The 20,247-nt window shown below is 33.2% G+C and overlaps 4 protein-coding genes across 15 annotated transcripts in view; 2 read left to right on the top strand and 2 right to left on the bottom strand.

Annotated features, from left to right (window-relative positions):
• Positions 1-9,065, top strand: part of LOC124956045 (myosin heavy chain, muscle) — a 30,049-nt gene extending 20,984 nt beyond the window's left edge. For 10 of the 11 annotated variants that reach the window (XM_047511400.1, XM_047511399.1, XM_047511392.1 and 7 more), the window contains 11 exons: positions 414-623; positions 2,729-3,102; positions 3,216-3,444; positions 3,530-3,813; positions 4,394-4,472; positions 4,781-5,510; positions 5,579-5,940; positions 6,026-6,421; positions 6,535-6,879; positions 6,985-7,233; positions 8,285-9,065. In XM_047511400.1, coding sequence (XP_047367356.1) covers positions 414-623; positions 2,729-3,102; positions 3,216-3,444; positions 3,530-3,813; positions 4,394-4,472; positions 4,781-5,510; positions 5,579-5,940; positions 6,026-6,421; positions 6,535-6,879; positions 6,985-7,233; positions 8,285-8,368 — 3,342 coding nt within the window. In that variant the 3' untranslated portion in view covers positions 8,369-9,065. Of the gene's footprint in view, positions 1-413; positions 624-2,728; positions 3,103-3,215; positions 3,445-3,529; positions 3,814-4,393; positions 4,473-4,780; positions 5,511-5,578; positions 5,941-6,025; positions 6,422-6,534; positions 6,880-6,984; positions 7,234-7,431; positions 7,499-8,284 lie in introns of all 11 variants that reach the window. The other variant, XM_047511402.1, reaches the window with a different exon arrangement.
• A 450-nt stretch (positions 9,066-9,515) lies between these two features.
• Positions 9,516-11,372, bottom strand: LOC124956051 (cytochrome b5-related protein). The gene is given in 3 exon segments (XM_047511417.1): positions 9,516-10,018; positions 10,147-11,054; positions 11,133-11,372. Coding segments are annotated over 3 exon segments (1,425 nt in total). The 3' UTR covers positions 9,516-9,741.
• On the bottom strand, positions 11,237-16,765 carry LOC124956052 (protein yellow-like). Of its 2 annotated transcripts, none has more exons than XM_047511419.1 (7): positions 16,610-16,765; positions 15,016-15,313; positions 13,815-14,233; positions 13,539-13,716; positions 13,234-13,445; positions 12,896-13,127; positions 11,237-11,434 (listed from the first exon to the last, which is right to left on the bottom strand). In XM_047511419.1, the coding sequence occupies exons 2-7, from the start codon at positions 15,296-15,298 to the stop codon at positions 11,430-11,432; spliced, it is 1,329 nt and encodes a 442-aa protein (XP_047367375.1). In that variant the 5' UTR covers positions 15,299-15,313; positions 16,610-16,765; the 3' UTR covers positions 11,237-11,429. The 2 variants fall into 2 exon arrangements, with proteins under 2 accessions (XP_047367375.1, XP_047367374.1); XM_047511418.1 differs by having other exon boundaries at positions 11,281-11,434; positions 12,883-13,127.
• Positions 16,766-17,791: 1,026 nt separating this feature from the next.
• Positions 17,792-19,929, top strand: LOC124956049 (protein AATF). The gene is made up of 2 exons (XM_047511414.1): positions 17,792-18,273; positions 18,361-19,929. The coding sequence occupies exons 1-2, from the start codon at positions 18,056-18,058 to the stop codon at positions 19,679-19,681; spliced, it is 1,539 nt and encodes a 512-aa protein (XP_047367370.1). The 5' UTR covers positions 17,792-18,055; the 3' UTR covers positions 19,682-19,929.
• The last annotated feature ends 318 nt before the right edge of the window (positions 19,930-20,247 follow it).

The raw sequence follows: 20,247 nt of genomic DNA, 5'->3' as shown, positions 1-20,247 counted from the left end.
GAAGCCAAATGGATACGAGGGGGATTTTGGGTAGAAAAGTTGAGCATCGGGTAAACGAGAATCCAGTTGGATACGCGAACTCGTTCCGACCTTTTCGAAATTGAAGATTCTTTTAATTGAAGATTCTTTTAAGAACGAAAACGAATATAATTCGATCAGAAAAGATATTTCTTTTCTTTACGATATTTCCGAATAATTGTTTTTTCCTTTTCCTTCGGGTTTTCTTTTCTTTTCTTTTTTCGTCTCTTTCTTTCTTTTTTTTTTTTTTTTTTTTTTTTATCTTTCTCCCATATCTGTGTGTGTGATATAAAGTAATATTATTATTTAAAAAAAAAATGGGCGATACTGTGCTTATGGAGAACACTAAAACTTTAATAAATGGCGAACGACTAGACGGTGAATTACAATTGCAGGCACTCGAGGAGAAGGCAAAGAAAGCACAAGAAGCCTTTGAAAAGGAAGAAAAACTTCGTAAGGAACTTGAGGAACAAAACGCGAAACTTACCACAGAAAAGAATGCCTTGCAACGGCAATTGGATGGTGAAAAGGGTTCACTTTCGGAATACATGGAGAAGTCCTTGAAACTTGCTGCGCAAAAAGCTGATATGGAATCTCAGCTTCAAGTAAGTTTCTTTTCTTTTCTCTTTCTTTCTCTTCTTTTTTTTTTCAATATTATCTATTTTACTTTAATTAATAATTTTTCGTACGATTTATTTCTACGATTATTATAATAATTTTTATCAGGATAATATTCGTAATCAAAGCAATCTTTGCGAATTTTGCGATTTAAAATTTTTAAATCGAGAAAATTTGGAAATAGCAAGTTAAATAAAAATCTAATAGAAGATATAACATTTGGAATCAGAAAAATCTTACCGATAAGGTTGTTGTAGGAATTAATCAGTAGAAGAGCTAAGCCATTAGTCAGACGACAGATCCTCAAGGTTTTTTTGAAAAAGTAATTTAAAGAAAAATCTAGCCAAAGATAATATTTGGACCGATAAGATGAACCGTAGGTATATTATTGATCGGTAGAAGATCGTAAGCTGTCAATTAGGAAGGCGTCATTCTGAAAATTTTTGGAAAATTCATTTAAATATAAACGTAGAAAAAGCAGGAAAAGATAAAATTTCGAAAGAAGCGAGAAAGCCAAAGAAACGTCTCTTCTGACGATTATGAGTTTAGATCAGTAGGTGGTGGTAATAAGTAGAGGAGTTATGCCATTAGTCAGACGCATCCTCCGCATTTTTGGAGCTTTCAGTAGACGGCCATTTTTCTTTTGGTCCAAGTCATCCGATTACATCGACTCTTATTCGGTCATTTATATGCGTATTCTAAAATTATTCTCACGGGTTATAATCGGACACGTGCGCGTACGTCGACGTTGTAAGTAATGGAGAAAAAAGGAAAAGTGAGAGATGTAGGCAGAAAAAGAGACACAGAAAAAGAAATGGGGGAGATGGAAATAAGATCGGTTCGACTTACTCGAGAGAAAAAAAAAAGGAAACGAAAAAAAAAAGAAGAAAAAAATCGCTGTAATAACTTTTTAGAAAAACAGATGTTTTCCTTACCTCTGGAATGGTTCAGTTAAAACGCAAAAGAAGAAATTTTATGACCGAGCTTCTTCGTACAACCCATTCCAGCATTCCACAACTCGATCTATTTTTATCGAAGACTTTTTTTCCTCAACTCTTTGGATTCTTCATACTTTCTTCTTTAAACTTTTTCCTCTCAAAATTTTAATTTTATCATTATGATTCAATTCAAGTGAAAAACTTATCTTGATTATTATTAATCATCTCGACGAAACCGAGTGAAATTAATTATTCCGGTTGATAATTAATCGATCCTCAAAGTAGTATGTAAAATGTGGATTTTCTTAATAGAGAGTTCATTCGTGTCATGATTGAATATGTAAGAGACTCCATTTACGGGCAGGAAGAAGGAAAATGGAAGAAAGAGGGAGAAATGAAAGAAACGTAGGACGGAGAAGGAGGGAGAAACGTCTCTCTCTCTCTCTCTCTGAGAGAGTATTTCACCCTCCCGACTTCCTCCTGCTCCAAATTTAGATCCAACGATCCCAGATTCCAGGTTATTAAAAGAGGGCGTGGCACCTACGTGCTGGAGGAGACGAGAAAACGAAGGAGGATAACAGGTGTAGGGTATTTATACTTTGGATTAGGTGTGTAGTGTATGCGTCATTTAGCAACTCATCTTCATCATCGTTATCCTCGTCATCGTTGCTCCTTCATATCATCCTCTTCTTCGGCTTCTCCTTCTTCTTCTTCTTCTTCTTCTTCTTTCTTACACCACTTTCAAAGTTTTTTCCACTCAAAACTGCACTTGGCATCCTCTTCTATCCCAACTTCGTAGTAAGTTGCACGATGATGGATGTCGAGAGATGGTAGATCATGCCAAAATAATCCCCTTCTCTTTTTCTTCATTTTCTGTCTCTGTCGATTAATTCAAACGTTACCTAACGTTAGGTAACTCATCATGCCATGACACGTCACGACGTATGCGCTGGCTGATGAATCCAATGAAATAATTAGCACTCTTAGAGGCCATCATGTCGTAACTTTGAATAACTGAGGATATTACTAGAAAATTTTAGAAAGAAGTATGACAATTAACGATGAATATAGGTGAATTATTAACGACTATGTCTGTGCGATTGAAAGATCGTTATCATTTTCTAATTGGATTTATATCTATTATATTTTCTTAGGATCTTAACGACAGATTCAAGGAAGAAGAAGATGCTAGGAACAATCTATTCCAGAATAAAAAGAAACTCGAGCAAGAAGTAGCTGGTTTGAAGAAAGATATCGAGGATTTAGAATTGAATCTTCAAAAATCTGAACAAGACAAGGCTACGAAGGATCATCAAATTCGTAACTTGAACGACGAGATTGCTCATCAAGATGAATTGATTAATAAATTGAATAAGGAGAAGAAGAACCAGGGTGAGATCAATCAGAAGACGGGTGAGGAACTTCAAGCTGCCGAGGACAAAGTCAATCACCTTAACAAAGTTAAGATCAAACTCGAGCATACTCTTGACGAGCTTGAGGATTCCTTGGAACGTGAAAAGAAATCTCGGTGAGAGATATTTCACTTTGAAATTGTTTTCTTTTCTTTCTCTCTCTCTCTCTCTCTCTCTCTCTCTAAAATCAAGGGAACGAATCTTAGTTAATTATTTAATTATGTATCAGCGCCGACGTTGAGAAAGCAAAGAGAAAGGTGGAAGGTGACTTGAAATTGACCCAAGAAGCTGTAGCCGATTTGGAAAGGAACAAGAAGGAATTGGAACAAACTATTCAACGCAAAGACAAGGAACTCTCGTCGCTTACTGCCAAATTGGAAGATGAACAATCGTTAGTAGGCAAACTTCAGAAACAGATTAAGGAACTCCAAGCGAGAATCGAAGAACTCGAGGAAGAGGTAGGAACCCTAAAAGTTTTATATCATGAAAATCGTATTTTCTGGAAAATAATCCTATCGATTATAAAATCTTGTTACTTTAAAGATCGAAGCAGAACGCGGAGCTCGTGGCAAAGCTGAGAAACAACGTAGCGATCTTGCACGAGAATTGGAAGAACTTGGTGAGCGTCTCGAGGAAGCTGGTGGTGCTACCTCTGCTCAAATCGAATTGAACAAGAAGAGAGAGGCTGAACTTAGCAAGTTAAGGAGAGATCTCGAGGAAGCTAATATTCAACATGAAGCTTCTCTTGCTAGCTTGCGCAAGAAACATAATGATGCCGTTGCTGAAATGGGAGAACAAATCGATACGCTTAACAAGTTGAAGGCTAGGTAAGAATAACAATTATGTATTTCATTATTTAAATGATGTTAAAATTTAATCGAAAAAAAAAAAAAAAAGAGATACATACTTGCAAGGCTCTTCTGGTATATTAATAGACGTTTAGAAACTTTTCAACATTTTTTTCCTTTAAAATAAACAAATTATTGTTAGCAAAAGAGTAATTTGAAGTTTTTGATAGGGCCGAAAAGGGCCGTCATGACATCCACGGCGAGCTGAATAATTCTCGCGCCGCGACGGATCAAGTTTCTAGGGAGAAGGTATATTTGAACAAAAAAAAAAAAAAAAAAAAAAAAAAAAGAAAAAAAGTAATGTCTTGCGAATGCTGTCCACGAGGTTTTTCCTTTTTTGTTTCTCGTATTTTTTTTTCAGAATTCCAAAGTGAAATAGGGAATGTTACATGTATTATTACCCTTGAATCATCTTCGCTGCACGATGAACAAACATATTTGTCCTTAATGATATGAAAGAGAGAATTTTGTTGTGAACTGTTTCTTATATTTTCTTTCTCGTTTATAATATTATTAACTTAATCCTCCTCTTTTTCCAATGTTTTCCATAATCAAACAGGACCGAAAAAGAAAAGGTTCAATACTTCAGCGAGTTGAACGACCTTCGTGCTACGGTTGACCACCTCAGCAATGAAAAGGTAAGGACCCTTATATCCCAAATAATATTTCCTGGCGCATAAATGCGCACTAACGCAACTAACAGCTTTGCCAAGCAGCTTACTACTACAAGGATAATGGAATATGAAAGAGGGGGAATACCTTAGGATTGATGCCATTTGAGAATTTTTCCAATTCGAGTGAGTTACATTTAATAAGGGAACTTATGCATTTCTCGCTTGTTTCTGCGTTACATTGCTTGCTTCTTGCTTATGAGTCATTGTTAAAATTGAAAAAAAAAAAAAAAGCATTTAATGAAACTAATATGAATGTCGAAATTTTCTAACAGGCCGCCCAAGAAAAAATTGTAAAACAATTGCAACATCAATTGAACGAAACCCAAGGCAAGTTGGAAGAAGTTAATCGTACGTTGAACGACTTCGATGCAGCGAAGAAGAAGTTGTCGATCGAGAACAGTGACTTGTTGCGCCAATTGGAGGAAGCCGAGTCCCAGGTTAGCCAATTGTCGAAGATCAAGATCTCGTTGACGACACAATTGGAAGATACGAAGAGGCTTGCTGACGAGGAATCAAGGGAACGTGCCACGCTTCTTGGTAAATTCCGTAATTTGGAACACGACTTGGACAATATTCGCGAGCAAGTTGAGGAAGAAGCCGAAGGCAAAGCAGATCTCCAAAGACAATTGAGCAAGGCTAACGCCGAGGCTCAACTGTGGCGTACGAAATACGAATCCGAAGGAGTAGCCAGGGCTGAGGAACTCGAAGAGGCCAAACGAAAGCTTCAGGCTCGACTTGCTGAAGCCGAGGAAACGATCGAATCCCTCAACCAAAAGGTCATTGCTCTGGAAAAGACGAAACAGAGGCTTTCGACCGAAGTCGAGGATCTTCAAATCGAGGTCGATCGTGCCACTGCTATTGCCAATGCCGCTGAAAAGAAACAGAAGGCATTCGACAAGATCATTGGCGAATGGAAGCTCAAAGTTGACGATCTTGCCGCTGAACTGGATGCCAGTCAAAAGGAATGCCGTAATTACAGTACCGAGCTCTTCAGGCTCAGAGGTAAGTTTTTCTTTCGAGAGAATTTCATAAAATATATTTAACACCCGCGTCGTTTGTATCCTAATCAGGTGCCTATGAGGAAAGTCAAGAACAATTGGAAGCTGTGCGTCGTGAGAACAAGAATCTCGCCGACGAGGTGAAAGATCTTTTGGATCAAATAGGCGAAGGTGGACGTAACATTCATGAGATCGAGAAGGCTAGAAAGCGTTTGGAGGCGGAGAAGGATGAACTCCAGGCAGCATTGGAGGAAGCTGAAGCAGCTTTGGAACAAGAAGAAAACAAAGTACTCAGAAGCCAGCTGGAATTGAGCCAAGTTAGACAAGAGATCGATCGTCGTATCCAAGAGAAGGAGGAAGAATTTGAGAACACAAGGAAGAATCATCAACGAGCTCTTGACTCGATGCAAGCTTCTCTCGAAGCAGAAGCCAAGGTACGTAAATGGAAATTCTAAATGAAAGCTTTAAAAAAAGAAAAAGATTGTTAACAACAATTCCTGATCGAAATGTTCACTTTAGGGCAAAGCCGAGGCACTTCGTATGAAAAAGAAATTGGAAGCTGATATTAACGAATTAGAAATAGCTTTGGATCACGCAAACAAAGCCAATGCCGAAGCTCAAAAGAATATTAAGAGATATCAGCAACAATTGAAGGATGTACAGACCGCTCTGGAAGAGGAACAACGAGCACGCGACGAAGCAAGAGAACTTCTTGGTATATCTGAGCGTCGTGCTAATGCACTTCAAAATGAACTTGAAGAAAGCCGTACGCTTTTGGAACAAGCCGATCGTGGTCGTAGACAGGCCGAACAAGAATTAGCAGATTGTCACGAACAATTGAACGACCTCAGTGCTCAGAATGCTTCCATCTCTGCTGCCAAGAGGAAACTCGAAGCCGAATTGCAGACCCTCCATGTAAGTTAAAAAGATACTTCTCTTTTAATCATAAGCTATCTAATTTATATAAAATATATCGATTATACATATATATTTGATTTTCAATACTAAAATTGTCTCTTCTATCTCAGTCTGATCTCGACGAGCTTCTAAACGAAGCCAAGAACTCCGAAGAGAAAGCTAAGAAGGCAATGGTCGATGCTGCACGATTGGCTGACGAACTCCGAGCTGAACAAGATCATGCTCAAACGCAAGAGAAACTTCGCAAGGCTCTTGAGACACAGATCAAAGAACTCCAAGTTCGTCTTGATGAAGCCGAGGCGAATGCTTTGAAGGGAGGCAAGAAAGCAATACAAAAGTTGGAACAACGCGTACGTGAATTGGAGAATGAACTTGATGGTGAACAAAGGAGACACGCTGACGCTCAGAAGAACCTTCGCAAGTCTGAACGACGCATTAAGGAACTTAGCTTCCAGGTAATTGCCGATAGATCATTAGATCTACCTTTTGGCTTGTTTAATTATAAATTATTTTAAACTGATTATTTTTCAACGATATTTACGTGATTTCTTATATTCTAGGCTGATGAGGATCGTAAGAATCACGAACGCATGCAAGACCTAGTCGACAAACTTCAGCAGAAGATCAAGACATACAAGAGACAGATCGAGGAGGCAGAAGAGATCGCTGCATTGAATCTTGCCAAGTTCCGTAAGGCTCAGCAAGAGCTTGAGGAGGCCGAAGAGAGAGCCGACTTGGCTGAACAAGCTATTACCAAATTCCGCACTAAAGGCCGTGGGGGAAGTGCCGCACGTGGATTGAGCCCAGCGGTAAGGAATTTTTTCTCCTCTTTAATTTTTTCATCGTCTCAAAACACATTTCATTTCTATAGCTTTAGATAAGAAAAAGAAAAAAAACTTTCCATAGTTTCTCTCTCTCTCTCTCTCTCTCTCTCTCTCGGTTAGGTGTCCCAATTTTCTTAAATCATCTGATAGAAAATATATCTTTCATTCTGTGTCCCTGTATAGCCGCAACAGAAGGCCCGCAAGGCGGCGCCCTCCGCGATGGAGTAAAAACACTGCGTTGCTGGTCCATGTAAGTCAGTTGAAGAAAAGAAATCATAAAAGGAGAAAAAAAATAAACGTCTCTCTTTTGATTTGCTTTCAAAACGAGTATCTATTCCAACGAACAAGAAAGAAACTACCACCCTTAATTTCTCGTTGTCCTTATATCATCCTATGTCTCAAAAGTTTTCGTCAAATAGCTTATTTCTTCGTTATTAACTTCGTTATTAATTCATCCCTGGACTCATCCAATTTTCAAAGACATGATGATTATAATAATCTGTTATAAGTGTCTCTCTCTCTCCCCCCCCCTCTCTCTTTAAAAGGTATAGATCAAAAGATATTTTTTTTTATATATTAGACAGTGCAAGAAAATTAAATTATATCCAAGTTTTCAATGTGTCCGTGTTCATAGTCTTAGTAACACACAATAATAATAATAATAATAATAATAATAATAATAATAATAATAATAATTGTTAAATAATACATAGTCGTTATAATGATGTATTATAAGAGGGAGATAGGACATCCCTTGTGATAAGATTTGAATTCGTTGAATTTTTTGTTGTTTTGAGTGCTCTGCCATAGTCAATTAATTAATTAATTAGAAAATCATAGTTATATTCGAAAGGAGAACACAAAACTGCACAGAGCTACGTGCCATATGTATACTTCTCTTTCGAAATAGTGCAAAAAAAAAAAAAAGACTTACGATAAAAGTCATGAACTTTTTAATTGATATTTAATTTTGATATTTAATTTTACACACTCTCCATTTTTATCTGTATTATCTTTCTTTTTTGACTTTTTACAGCCACACCGACCTGCGTTCAAGCCCCAGTTCGATGGTTCCGCATTCCCGCCACGCTTCGACCTACAGCCCGATGGTGATTTGTAAAGATCGATGAAGAATTAATTAACCCAATAAAAACAACAACAACAACAACAACAACAACAACATCGTCCATGGATTTTTATCGCAAAACGAAAGAAAGGAAAACAAATGGATCAAGTTCGTGAGAACATTTATTTATCACGGGGCATCGTCGTCTCACTGTTTTAAAATAATAATTAATAATAATAATAATAATAGATTTCTAATGAGTCTATTATTGTTATTAATATGTCGTTTAATTATTATATCTATATTTCGAGATAATTGATAAGTATCCATAACTTTTTCATTCGAATAAATTCAATCAATGATAAAACGTATTCTAAATGGCAAATTGATCAAAAAAAAAAAAAGAAAAAAAAGAAAAAAAAGAAAAAAAAAAGAAAAAAAGAGAAAAAAAAAGAAAAAAAAAGAAAAATGATTGGAAAAATGATTTGATGAAAAAGGCTCGAAAAAAATAATAATAATAAATGATCTAAGAGAAAGATCCACTCGAGCTAAAGGTCGAGGGAGGGAGAGAGAGAGAGAGAGTGAGTGAGAGAACGCGTGAAAGAGTGGGAGAGAAAGAGAGAGAGAGAGAGAGAGAGAGAGAGAGAGAGAGAAAAGGAGCTACGAGCAGAGACAATGAGAGGCGAGAGCCAACGAGAGATATATCTGTTATATTTACATACATATATATACATACATACGTACAACAACATACATATATACACATGCATATGTTAACATACATATCTCTTCATGCATACGGAAGTAAAAGCAGCCACAAACAAACAGAAAATCAAAAATGACAGGTTTAAGAAGGAAAATAATAAAGAGAAAAGATATATAAAGAAACGATATACAAAAAAAAAATATATATATATATTATATATATACACGCGAACATGATGGAAAGAAACTATGCGATAAATTTATACAATCGATAAATTTAAACGCAATCGATCGGATGCTTATGATAAATCAAGTTAAATATCTCATTGCACCGATCATCCGGACGATTATCCTATCCTATAAACTTAATTGTAATTTATAAAGAGAGACCGAAGTATGTATTTATTAAAGTAAATAAGCAATAAATAAAGTTAAGAAAATATCGTCATGCGAATTAATTTGCTTCTTGAATAGCATATTCTCTTATATGCCTTGCTCGATTGTGAAAGATTTTTTTATTTAAAGATTTAATTATTTGTTACAGAAAATTTATTACACAACGACAGAAATATCTTCGATAATAAAAATACCGACGGAACTTGTTCAAATCGTTGATAAGTTGCCGACAGTACTTATTGTAATCTACAATATCGACTAATACTTAATGATTATTTTGGAAAAAAATTAAATTTATACCTATTATCATTGAATCAATTAAAACATTATCTATGATTCTTTTTACACTTTACACGAGCCAATTGTTGGAATTGTCCTTTTGTAAGTTCCCATTGTGTCAATCTTTCGGTACTTACACCAAATTCTTTACAAGTTTGTAGAAAAGCTGGCATAGCCAAAGGTAGATACGAATGATCGACTGACGGTAACAAATGATGCAGTCCATGAGAGCCAAAATTGGTTAACACCAAGATTGGATCATCGTCGATAATTTCGCGTTCTCTAACAGCATCCAATTCGAGTAGACCCCAATCCAAGTTTTCTCTTAAATTAATACTCGGTTTTTGAATAAGTCAAATCACAGAATGATTAAAAACCAATAATAATAATAATAATAATAATAATAGTAATAATAATAATAATAATAATAATAATAATGAAAAAGAACAAACCTATAAATGTCTCCATCGTGAAATATATTTGGATGATGATGAGCAGCATTAAATCCGATAAAACTAAATATAAAACTACTTATCAAAATGATTATTAGCCATGTTTTAAAAGCAACGAATATATTTGGTGCAACAAACGACATAGCAGTTGGAAGAATGAAAGGTACTATGTCTCTAACTTCCACAGTTCCGTATTCCCATATCACTGAGTAATACCTATGAAAAAAATGATATTATAAGAGTTATTTGATAATATAGGATTCTAATTACCTTTTGACTCCTTGTTGACAGAATGTCAATGTATAAATAATAGGACTAGAAATTTGGGCAATAAAACTCATGAAAATATTCTTATCTGCATCTGGTAACCATTTCAGAAACGGTTCAGCAACATAGATTTCGTAATCCCAAATAGTATTTGGATAGAGATGGTGACTCATAGAATGTGTAATTCGCCAATCTTTGGATGACATTAAACTAAGATCAAAGTAATACATACGAAAGTTATCTCTCATGTGAAAATAATTATGGCCAATGACTGTAGTCCATGCCAAGAAAATGCCTAAAAATGATACGTATAAATATGTATATAAAGATTTCATATTCATATATATATATATATATATTTCTTTACCAGCAATAATCATTGCAATAAATGACAGGGTATGAAAATAGACAGCAGCTAAACAGAAGAAAATCGTTACAGCTAAGAAAGAATCAGCAATGCAATTAGACATTTTCGAAGGTCGATGAAAATCCACGTCCTTAAGAGCCTCTAAAGCACGTTTCTTGAAAGTACGATAGAAACCATTAGGTTCAAAAGTCAATGGTATTGATCTCGGCGTGGTTGCATCACGGACATAAAATTTAGGTAAAATTCTTTCAGCTTTGTCTGTTAAATGATGTGCCTGAAAATAAAGAAAAATAATTTTGTCAAATAATTTTGTTAAAGTTAAGACAAAGCGTGTATAAATTGACGATCTCACCTCAAAAGCTTCAGTGATGTCAGTGCCTTTGGTAAGAGTAATCCATTCAGCACCACCAGGATGAGATTTAGCAAAAGTTTGTAAATCGTATAAACCATTCTTGATCCTCCAAAGTCCTTCGGCACCATCTTGCTGAATTCTTCCTTTTAAAAATCCATATGGTGTCTTTATAATTTTATTTCTAGCTAATGGATAAGCTAGCCCAGGTATAGAACTCATAATCTTCTGCTTGTTGGACATTTTTCTTTTAATTTCTTTTATTGTTCCAATGACTATTGGAAGACCGAGTTCGTATCATCAAACTAATAACGATAAGTAGTTAAACAAAATTAAAATTATTAATTCTAATAGATTTTGTAAAAGAGAAAAGTTATTTAATATATTTTATTTTTGTTTACATACTTTACGATAAAAATTTTAATCTATAATTGAAACAATAATATTTGGCCACTTAATTTTAACTTGAAACTTTCATTAATAATACGCAACGTCCAGTAGAATCGAACTGCCTTCAAAAAATATATAAAACAACATAAATAGAACAGTAATGTACTGATGATAAAAATAAAGGAACGTTATGGTAACTCTGAATATGTAAATAACGTCGATTAATCGCTTATATATCATTTTCATTGTAAAAAAAAAAAAATTATATCCAAACTGCTCTTTGAACTTAATGACCTTTAATCAGCCATTAAAAGTGATAGATTAAATAAATACTGTGCGCTCTGCGGTAAATACATCTCTATACATCTAATAAAATTTAATAATAATACTGTTATTATAAAAATAATAGTAAAGTTAAATTTATAAAATCATTATAAAGAGTTAATTCGTACAAATTAATTATTTAGTTAAGTGTAAATCATAAAATATTTTTGTTCCTTAACCACTTGTAAAGAAAAAAAAAAACAAAAATGTATTATCTGATTTGACTGATGTACAAGAAGATTTATTGCAAATTGTAAGAATTTTTAACTACGTATACTTATATAAGAAACTATACCGATAACTCCACGCTACGTGTAGCCCAAAATTGTACTTAAAAAATAACATGTCACGATCGGCCTTTTTCTTATCTATTAACATGCGTGATACATCTTTTAAAAATAGTTAAATATCATAGAAAGACATTCGTACGAGATTTTTATCATTGAATATTAAATATGTTATCAGGGTATCAGCATAGTAAGAAAGAATACGTGATTACCGTTGTTATTACATTCCGTAATGTGTGTGTGTGTGTGTGCATTTGTATATTGCAAATAATGTGGAAGAAATTTTAAATGTGGCAAAATAAGGCAGGTACATTAACTCGAATATATGCACAAGTAACTCTCGTATAATAATATTTCGCATAATAATAATAATGTAAATCGAGTTAATATAAAAATCATGATAATAATGATAATACTTGTGCATGTGTTGGTGAGAATACATATGTATATTAAAAGATATATAAAGTGAAAAAATAGAAAAGTAAAAATTTGAAAATAGCGTTATGTCCGAAACGCCTTGTTTAAGTATTACTTTATACGAAGATCAATTGTATATTTATTTCAAATAAAATTAACTCAACTTTACGAACTTTGTACAAGGATTATGATTCAGAAGAAAAAAAAAAAGAAATAAAAAACACTAATACTGATAACGACGAATAGAGTCTCACTGATAACACGTAAAAGCATTGTGATTAAGATTTTATGAAAGAAAAAGGAAAAAAGACATTGTAACGATCAATGATCCGAACGTTTCAGATATACCACTAACTCCAGCACCGCTCTGTTGTTGTTCTCCTTCCTTTTTCATCTCAGGAATGAAATCATTTGGATATTTCGACGAGACGCCAAAGTCCTTCGAACAAACTGTATCACGAATGAGATCTTCTGTTGATCCAACCAAAATTCTGTAATTATAATCATCAGGATCCAAGCGAGAATACATGAAGATTGGTAAACGATCTGACAAAATCCAAATGTTGCCCTTATGGTCTACCTAAAAAGAAAAAAAAAAGTTTAAATATAGATTAATATAGTTTACCAATCGAATATAATAAAAGAATATATGAAAAATATAATAAATCTAAGAGATCCTGAATTACCTTTAAATCGTTGGGAAATATCATAGTGACGTTGTCGACGTAAACGAAATTCTGTTTTTGTAGACTAAAATTATTACTAGGTCTCCAACAAGCAATAGCATTAAAGTTCGTTAAAGCATAAAACATGACGCCTGTGTTTGGATCAATAAAGCTGACACTGCTCTGACCATTCGATCCACGTGAGCCAAGAGGTTGAAATTCATGAAAGCTTTCTACAAAAATCAAAAAATCAATATAAGATATAGATTGCCTTACTATTGCTAATGTAAAAAATGTATAAATATGTGTTGTTGTTATTATTATACCAGGAGAATTAATACGTTCGGGATCTCGTAGAAGTTTTGTACTAACAGAAAACTCCATTGTACTGGATAATGGATGAAAATAAAGAGTACTGTATCCATCCTGAGTAGGTGCAAGAGCCATTCCAAAGATTCCATCGTTCCATACAAAAGCTAGGCCAGAAACATTGAAATTGCCACCCTTTGAAATAAATTATAATATTACAACAATATAATAATAAAAGAGGACTCTCTCTCTCTCTCTGATGAGCACTAACTGATGAAAACTAATTATGTCACCTTAGGATCGGGATGAAAGAAGTGATGCTTAACAAGCCAAGACTTATCAAGTTTCCAAGAATAAACGATTAATCCTGGAGCACCTAGGTCACCAAGATAAGCATAAGTATCCTCGCAATTATAATCCTCGACGGCGATATTGGCAAAGAAAGAATCAGCCGTCCTTTGATCAGAAGGTATGACGTATTTTCGTAAGAGTCTGTCATCTTTCAGATCATAAATAACTAATGCGGGTGGCACCCTTTGTTCTGGATTTCCCATAATATCAATTAATCCTGTGTCAAGAACCCAAAGTCTTGAACAACGATCGACCTTCAATCGAAAGGGCGATACCAATTCTGGCCCACTTCCATTCCCACTTCCATGTTCGTGAGCTTCCCAAGTTGGGTATGGTATAAACGGTGGTGATTCTCGAGTATCTAAAATATAAGTCCTCCTTGTAAATTATCATATAGAGTCTAATCATCTCAATCGTTTATCGAACAATTAATTTATTTATTCGTTTAACAATCAACTACAAATGAGTTCATTTATTTAGTACGATTCTCTATCTGTAGAAAGTTAATAGATATACATCTATTTGTTCTATTTATTAATTATTTATATATACATATATATATATATAGAATTAGGAGAAAAACTTAAATAACAACATGAGAGGTGATATAAACGGGGAAATACGAATGTTCGTAAAAAATAATTTTTCGTGACTTCTTACATCTGAGATAAATAAGGCATGATCTTCGATCTTCGACTCTTACGAAATGCACTTTAATATTATATATAATCCATCGCTACAAGCATCGCAAATTACGTAACTGTATGCACTGCATAATCTTTATTTTCGTAGAAATGATAAGCATACGTCAAAATTCTTCAAACTTATCAACCCTTTCCCTCTTTAATAAATAAAGGTTGAGCACCATTTTACATGAGTCATGTTTGTTTATCTATTCTAGTGGATCTCAAATTATATTTCGCATAATATTTTTCATTAATTCTATATTAACAAATATTTTCACCCTATCATCAATATTGTTAAATTTATTTCAATAATTTAAAAAAAATTTCATATATGTTTATTAATGATTTAATAATGATTTTTGTTTTACAATAATTTGAGCGTCACTGCTCAAAATTGAAGACCGCGAAATTTTGAATTGTCGTACTAACCTAAACGATATAGAAATATAATTCGTACCATTAAGATTGATATAATTTAAACTAGCAGCAACTCCTCTTCTCCATCTTGGTACCGTAACAAATATCCTGTTATCAGCGATATCCAAACCCAGAGGAAGATTATCCTCACGATTATAATCAGGAAATAAGTTCTTGACGTCGTCGTTCGGCCAATCATAATCAATCTCTTTCCATTGATAAGCTATTCGAAGATTACCAATGGCATCGATTGGTTGAAAGAAATACCGATTGCAAATGAAGAAAGACATTAGCAGAAGGATGATTGGTTGAGAGTTCTGCATTGCGAAAACTGTTGACTAATCAAAATAACGAATACTCATTAAAGTGTCAAAGTGTAATATTTCATTGGTTAACCTATTTTCTTCATTCTTATACGTATTTTAACCACGACGCTTTTCTCTTTTTCTTTCTCTCTGTTACGAATAACGCGACTAATTATTATTACATTATTACGGTCAAACGTGAGTGTAATTTCGTATGCAATTATGTATCACATATCAGGTTACAACGTTCTCGACAATATTCATCCTTTTACAAGTTAATAAAACGTATTATTTTTAAAGGCACACGGGTGTATCATACAATTTATATATATATATATATATATATATATATATATTTGTACACGTATTTTGAACGAAGTATTTCAAAACATATTCTCTCTCTCCCCACTCCTCTCGCTTTTCTTTTTCTTTCTATTTAAAACGTATAATAAATTTTAATGCAGTGACAAACACGAGAACACTCCCATAATATCGCTTTATATAAAACTCGTTAAGATAACAAAAGAAAAGGAAGATAAAGAGAAAGAAAATACAGAAGTAACGTGCAAATATAATCTTTTCTTTTAAATTCATTTCCATATCTACGTATTCATCTAAAATCTCTAATCTCACGACGTATACGGCGTATAAGAAGATGAATAGTGAAATAATAAAAAAATTGTGTAAAGAAAAAAATGGAAAGTTAGAATCTTGTGAATCTAAGCGCGGGAAAATGCGTATCTTACGAATAGTGAATCTTTCGTAATACTTTCATCGTTACGATCTCTACGCTGAGAAAGTACACTAAACTATATAAATGCGTACATATTATATAGTTTACTATATAATTTAGTAATTATATTATATTATTTCAATAATATAATTATTATAACATTAAAAAGCATAATTACTATAAATGATATAGATAGTAATAAGTAGTGTAATTATATACTTGTAATAAGTATCTTATGGTAATTGTTACTATAATTTACTATAGTAAATTTGAATATAATTTCAAAAAAATTTACTTGCATATATATATATATATATATATATACAAACATAGATCCGCAAGATACAATAGCAAAGGAAAACATATGTATTGAATAATTAAGACGAGAGAATAAATGAAAAGAAGAAAAAATGAATATATAGAAACACAAAAGTATAAACACAGAAGAAAAAATTTATATCAATCGATAAAGACATCGGCATATTAATTAAATCTTCCCTAATTACTGTTCATCGTTCAATAAAATGATAAGAAGAAAAAAAGAAGAAAAAAAAAGCAGATTATTTATTTAATAATCAAGCTAAATTATCAAATACCTTTTTTTCCTATTTAAATCTCTAACGTAGATTGAGAAAAGAATGTGTTATTTATGAGATAAGAGAAATATTAGATGTTAACACAGCACTAGCACATTCACGACTGACTCGTCGATTTTAAAAGATACTAAGCGATGTTAAGCGAACCGGCAACTAGTAGTAGGAGAAATTCTACAACTTCGTCGAATGGTATTATTTTCCTTGTTATAATCAAGGTTTTCTATATAATAATCAAGGTCCTCGAAGATATGCGACCGGAAAAACTGATAAATTATTCCCTTCTCTTCTTTTATTTATTTAATCGACGTATCGAGAATATGTCAGTAGAATATGCTGAAGTGTAGACAAAAAATATCAGATATATATATATATATATATAAGGTATGTTAGATACAATCGATTTGATACAATATTGACTGATTCAAATGAATTTTCAAATTGTGATTAGAAATGATTAGAAATATTTTTCCAATGCATCTGACAAAAATAATATATAAAGAAACGGAATGGATCCTTTGGTGAATATAATAGAATCGACTGTTATCCCACGACTCTCCCATCTGACATTTTCTAAATGTTAATCCCATCGAAAAAGTCGATCCTTCTTTAAACTCTTCTCCCATGTTCTAAGAGTTTCTTCGCTTTAATATTACGATTCTTTACGGTTATGAGGGAAGATCGATGATTATTATCGATGCATTTAAATGATTTATCCGATTTTTAATGATCGTTTCAATTGCGAACTATTTTATTATTATTTAATAATACTCTTGAAAGGAACGATTAAGTACAATTCTACTATAATTCCAATCGACAATCTTCTTACACACTCTACCTGTTGACTCGTATTATACATTTTCGAGGTCGATCGGCCAAGCTTTCACTTTCTTCATGTTCTATGTTATTTTACCTTCTCTTATCTTAAAGGGGCCACGATCGAGAAAAATAAATACAACACGAGTATAATCTATTCTTGCTTTATCTAACTTAACTTTAAAAGATATTTTTCGAATATTAATTATGCTTTTAAAATTAATCAATTTTAAAAAGTTGTTATAACCTATAACAATTTTTTAATTTACTTATACTCATTATAAGTTGAAAGCAAAAACTTATCGAAAGGAAAAAATTATCGATTAATCCACAATTCAATCCTATAGTTATTTTAAAAGTTGAAAGACAACCATTATGATAGATCGAAATTTTCGATATTTTCTCGATACTACAAATTATCGACTGTTGTTCAATCTCAAATAATTTATTATCTAAGAATATATCGCACTGTCGATAATTTATCGATACATTCGCTCTTTCACCCACGTACGTACCACAATTAATTGTGACCTTTTTACTTTATAGGTTATGTTTGGTTTGCTATATGTGCACGTGCCAATGAAGTGTCATCGAAATTTTTAATAACTTTCAACAACGAAATCGAAAGATACAATGGCATTCAGAGAGAATAAAAAGAAAACAATATTAGCCGAGAAGATAGGTAATCTTCTAAATGCAGCACCTACGAATATCGTATCCGACGAAGAGAGTGAAGATACAAGAGCCAAAGTCGTAGAACGTTATGAGGAAAGTGATGATTCTGAAGATGTTACGAAACAATCTAAAATTCGAAAGCAAAATGTACAATTCTTGGATGAATTGGACAAAAGGTAAACTTTTATTATAACACTTAATATTTATTATTATCTTATATATTTCCTGAAAATGTTACGTTTGTTAATTTTTTCCTTTCATAGATACGAAGGTAAAAAAGTATCAAGGAAGGATGTATACGAGGAAGCTCACGAGGGTAACAACGATTATGAGGAACTTGATTCTATGGAGGAAGATGAAACGAACGACTATATGGATGTCGAAAATGAGGATGAAGATTTAAGCGATGAAAACGAAGATGAAGAACTCACCGAGGGATCTGAAGATGAGGAAGATATAGATAAGGACAATCCTCTTTACAGAGAAAGAGATAGAGATGCGAATTTCAAAACAATGTCAGCTACAAACGTTAAGGAAGAAATGGAAAAAGGCCAATGCATTCAAAGTCAATTAAGGCTTTGGGAAAGCCTTTTGGAAGTGAGAATAAAATTACAAAAGTGTCTTGCTAATAGTAATCAAATGCCTCAATATGATACTCATAAAAGTTTTCGAAATGATACGGACTTTATGAAGAGAACGAATGAAGCAAAATCAAAGCTAACGTTACTTCTGGACAATATGTTAAATTTGCAAAGTACTTTATGGAAACAGTTTCCGGAGACGAAGTCCATAAATATAGATGGAAAGAAAAGAGGGAGAGACGAATACGATGATAAAGGTGGAAGTACAGAAGATCCAATGGACGAAGAAATTCCATCTGACACTGAAGATGAACAAGAAAAAGAAGCAAACGTGGACGAGACCAATGAAAATGCCGAGGATTCTGACGAAACAAATATAGAAAATAATGAATCTGTTCCTAAGAAGAAGTTCAAATTTGCAGATTATGAGAAGATATTGGCTAAACGACATAAATCTTACGTTAATTATAGAAACTCTATAATAAGTAAATGGAATGATAAAACTAGAGTGACGACTGGAAAGTTAAATAAAGGCGTTAATCAAACAACTCTCAAGCAAATCGAATTTGCTTTAAGTGACAAAGTTAAATTACACAAAAGGACACAATTGAAACGTTCGGAATACGTTATAGTCGGCAAATCTATTCCTTTATCGAGTGATGATGACGGACGCGTTCAAGAATATGATCCAGAAATTTATGATGACGATGATTTTTATCATCAGCTTCTTAGAGACTTGATAGAATACAAATCTTCTGACATTACCGATCCCATACAACTTAGTAAACAGTGGATAAAATTACAAAATATGAGAAGTAAGATGAAAAGAAAGATAGACACTAGAGCGACTAAAGGCAGAAGAGTACGGTACAATGTTCATAATAAATTAGTCAATTACATGGCCCCTATAACAGTTTATGACACATGGTCTGACGTTGCAAAAAACGAGTTGTACAATTCCTTGTTTGGAAAGATTAAATCTGTAGAAACGATAGAACATTAGCTATCAAATTATATATAAGTATCTAATAAGAATTGATTGATCGTAATATTATTTTATTTCTACATACGTGTACACATGCATCAAAATGATTACGTTTGCGTCAGCATTTGAGATATAAATTATCGCTTACATTAAATTACATCACATTATATTATATATACTGTATTATATTGTATTATATATTATATCACAGTTTATATAATAAAGCGAATATATGTATAATTATCGAATACAATGTATTTTCTATGTATTATTTGTGAACATTTAAAAATAAATGTTTAACGTAAATAGAAATTTATGGTGTTTTCTATTAATCCCTACCTTCATCATACTACACCTTCCCACGTCGTATGACTCTGTTACAAATCCTGTTTTACGGGAAAAATTTTCGCGCTCCAAGTAATTTGGATTTTTGAACAGGAGAATATAACTTACCAGGAGATGGCACGTTCTCGCGTGCCACCTCTTCGCGTGTCATTTGATCTTGTTACAAGTCCAGTTTTACGGGAAAAATTTCCGCGCTCCCTGTAAATTGGATTTTTGAACAGGAGAATATAACTTACCAG

The sequence above is a fragment of the Vespa velutina genome, chromosome 20, assembly GCF_912470025.1.
Source record: "Vespa velutina chromosome 20, iVesVel2.1, whole genome shotgun sequence".
Lineage (NCBI taxonomy): Eukaryota > Metazoa > Arthropoda > Insecta > Hymenoptera > Vespidae > Vespa > Vespa velutina.
This window is presented reverse-complemented; position numbering and strand designations above follow the sequence as displayed.

Excerpts from the sequence above, each read along its gene's own strand:
- LOC124956052 (XM_047511418.1), bottom strand. The coding sequence starts at position 15,298 with ATGCAGAACTCTCAACCAATCATCCTTCTGCTAATGTCTTTCTTCATT. Across the intron at positions 13,717-13,814 it reads TCTTTCATCCCGATCCTAAG|GGTGGCAATTTCAATGTTTC; the intron begins GTGACATAATTA and ends TTTATTTCAAAG. Across the intron at positions 11,435-12,882 it reads GTTAGTGGTATATCTGAAAC|TTTGATGATACGAACTCGGT; the intron begins GTTCGGATCATT and ends TATCGTTATTAG.
- LOC124956049 (XM_047511414.1), top strand. The coding sequence starts at position 18,056 with ATGGCATTCAGAGAGAATAAAAAGAAAACAATATTAGCCGAGAAGATA. Across the intron at positions 18,274-18,360 it reads TTGGATGAATTGGACAAAAG|ATACGAAGGTAAAAAAGTAT; the intron begins GTAAACTTTTAT and ends TTCCTTTCATAG.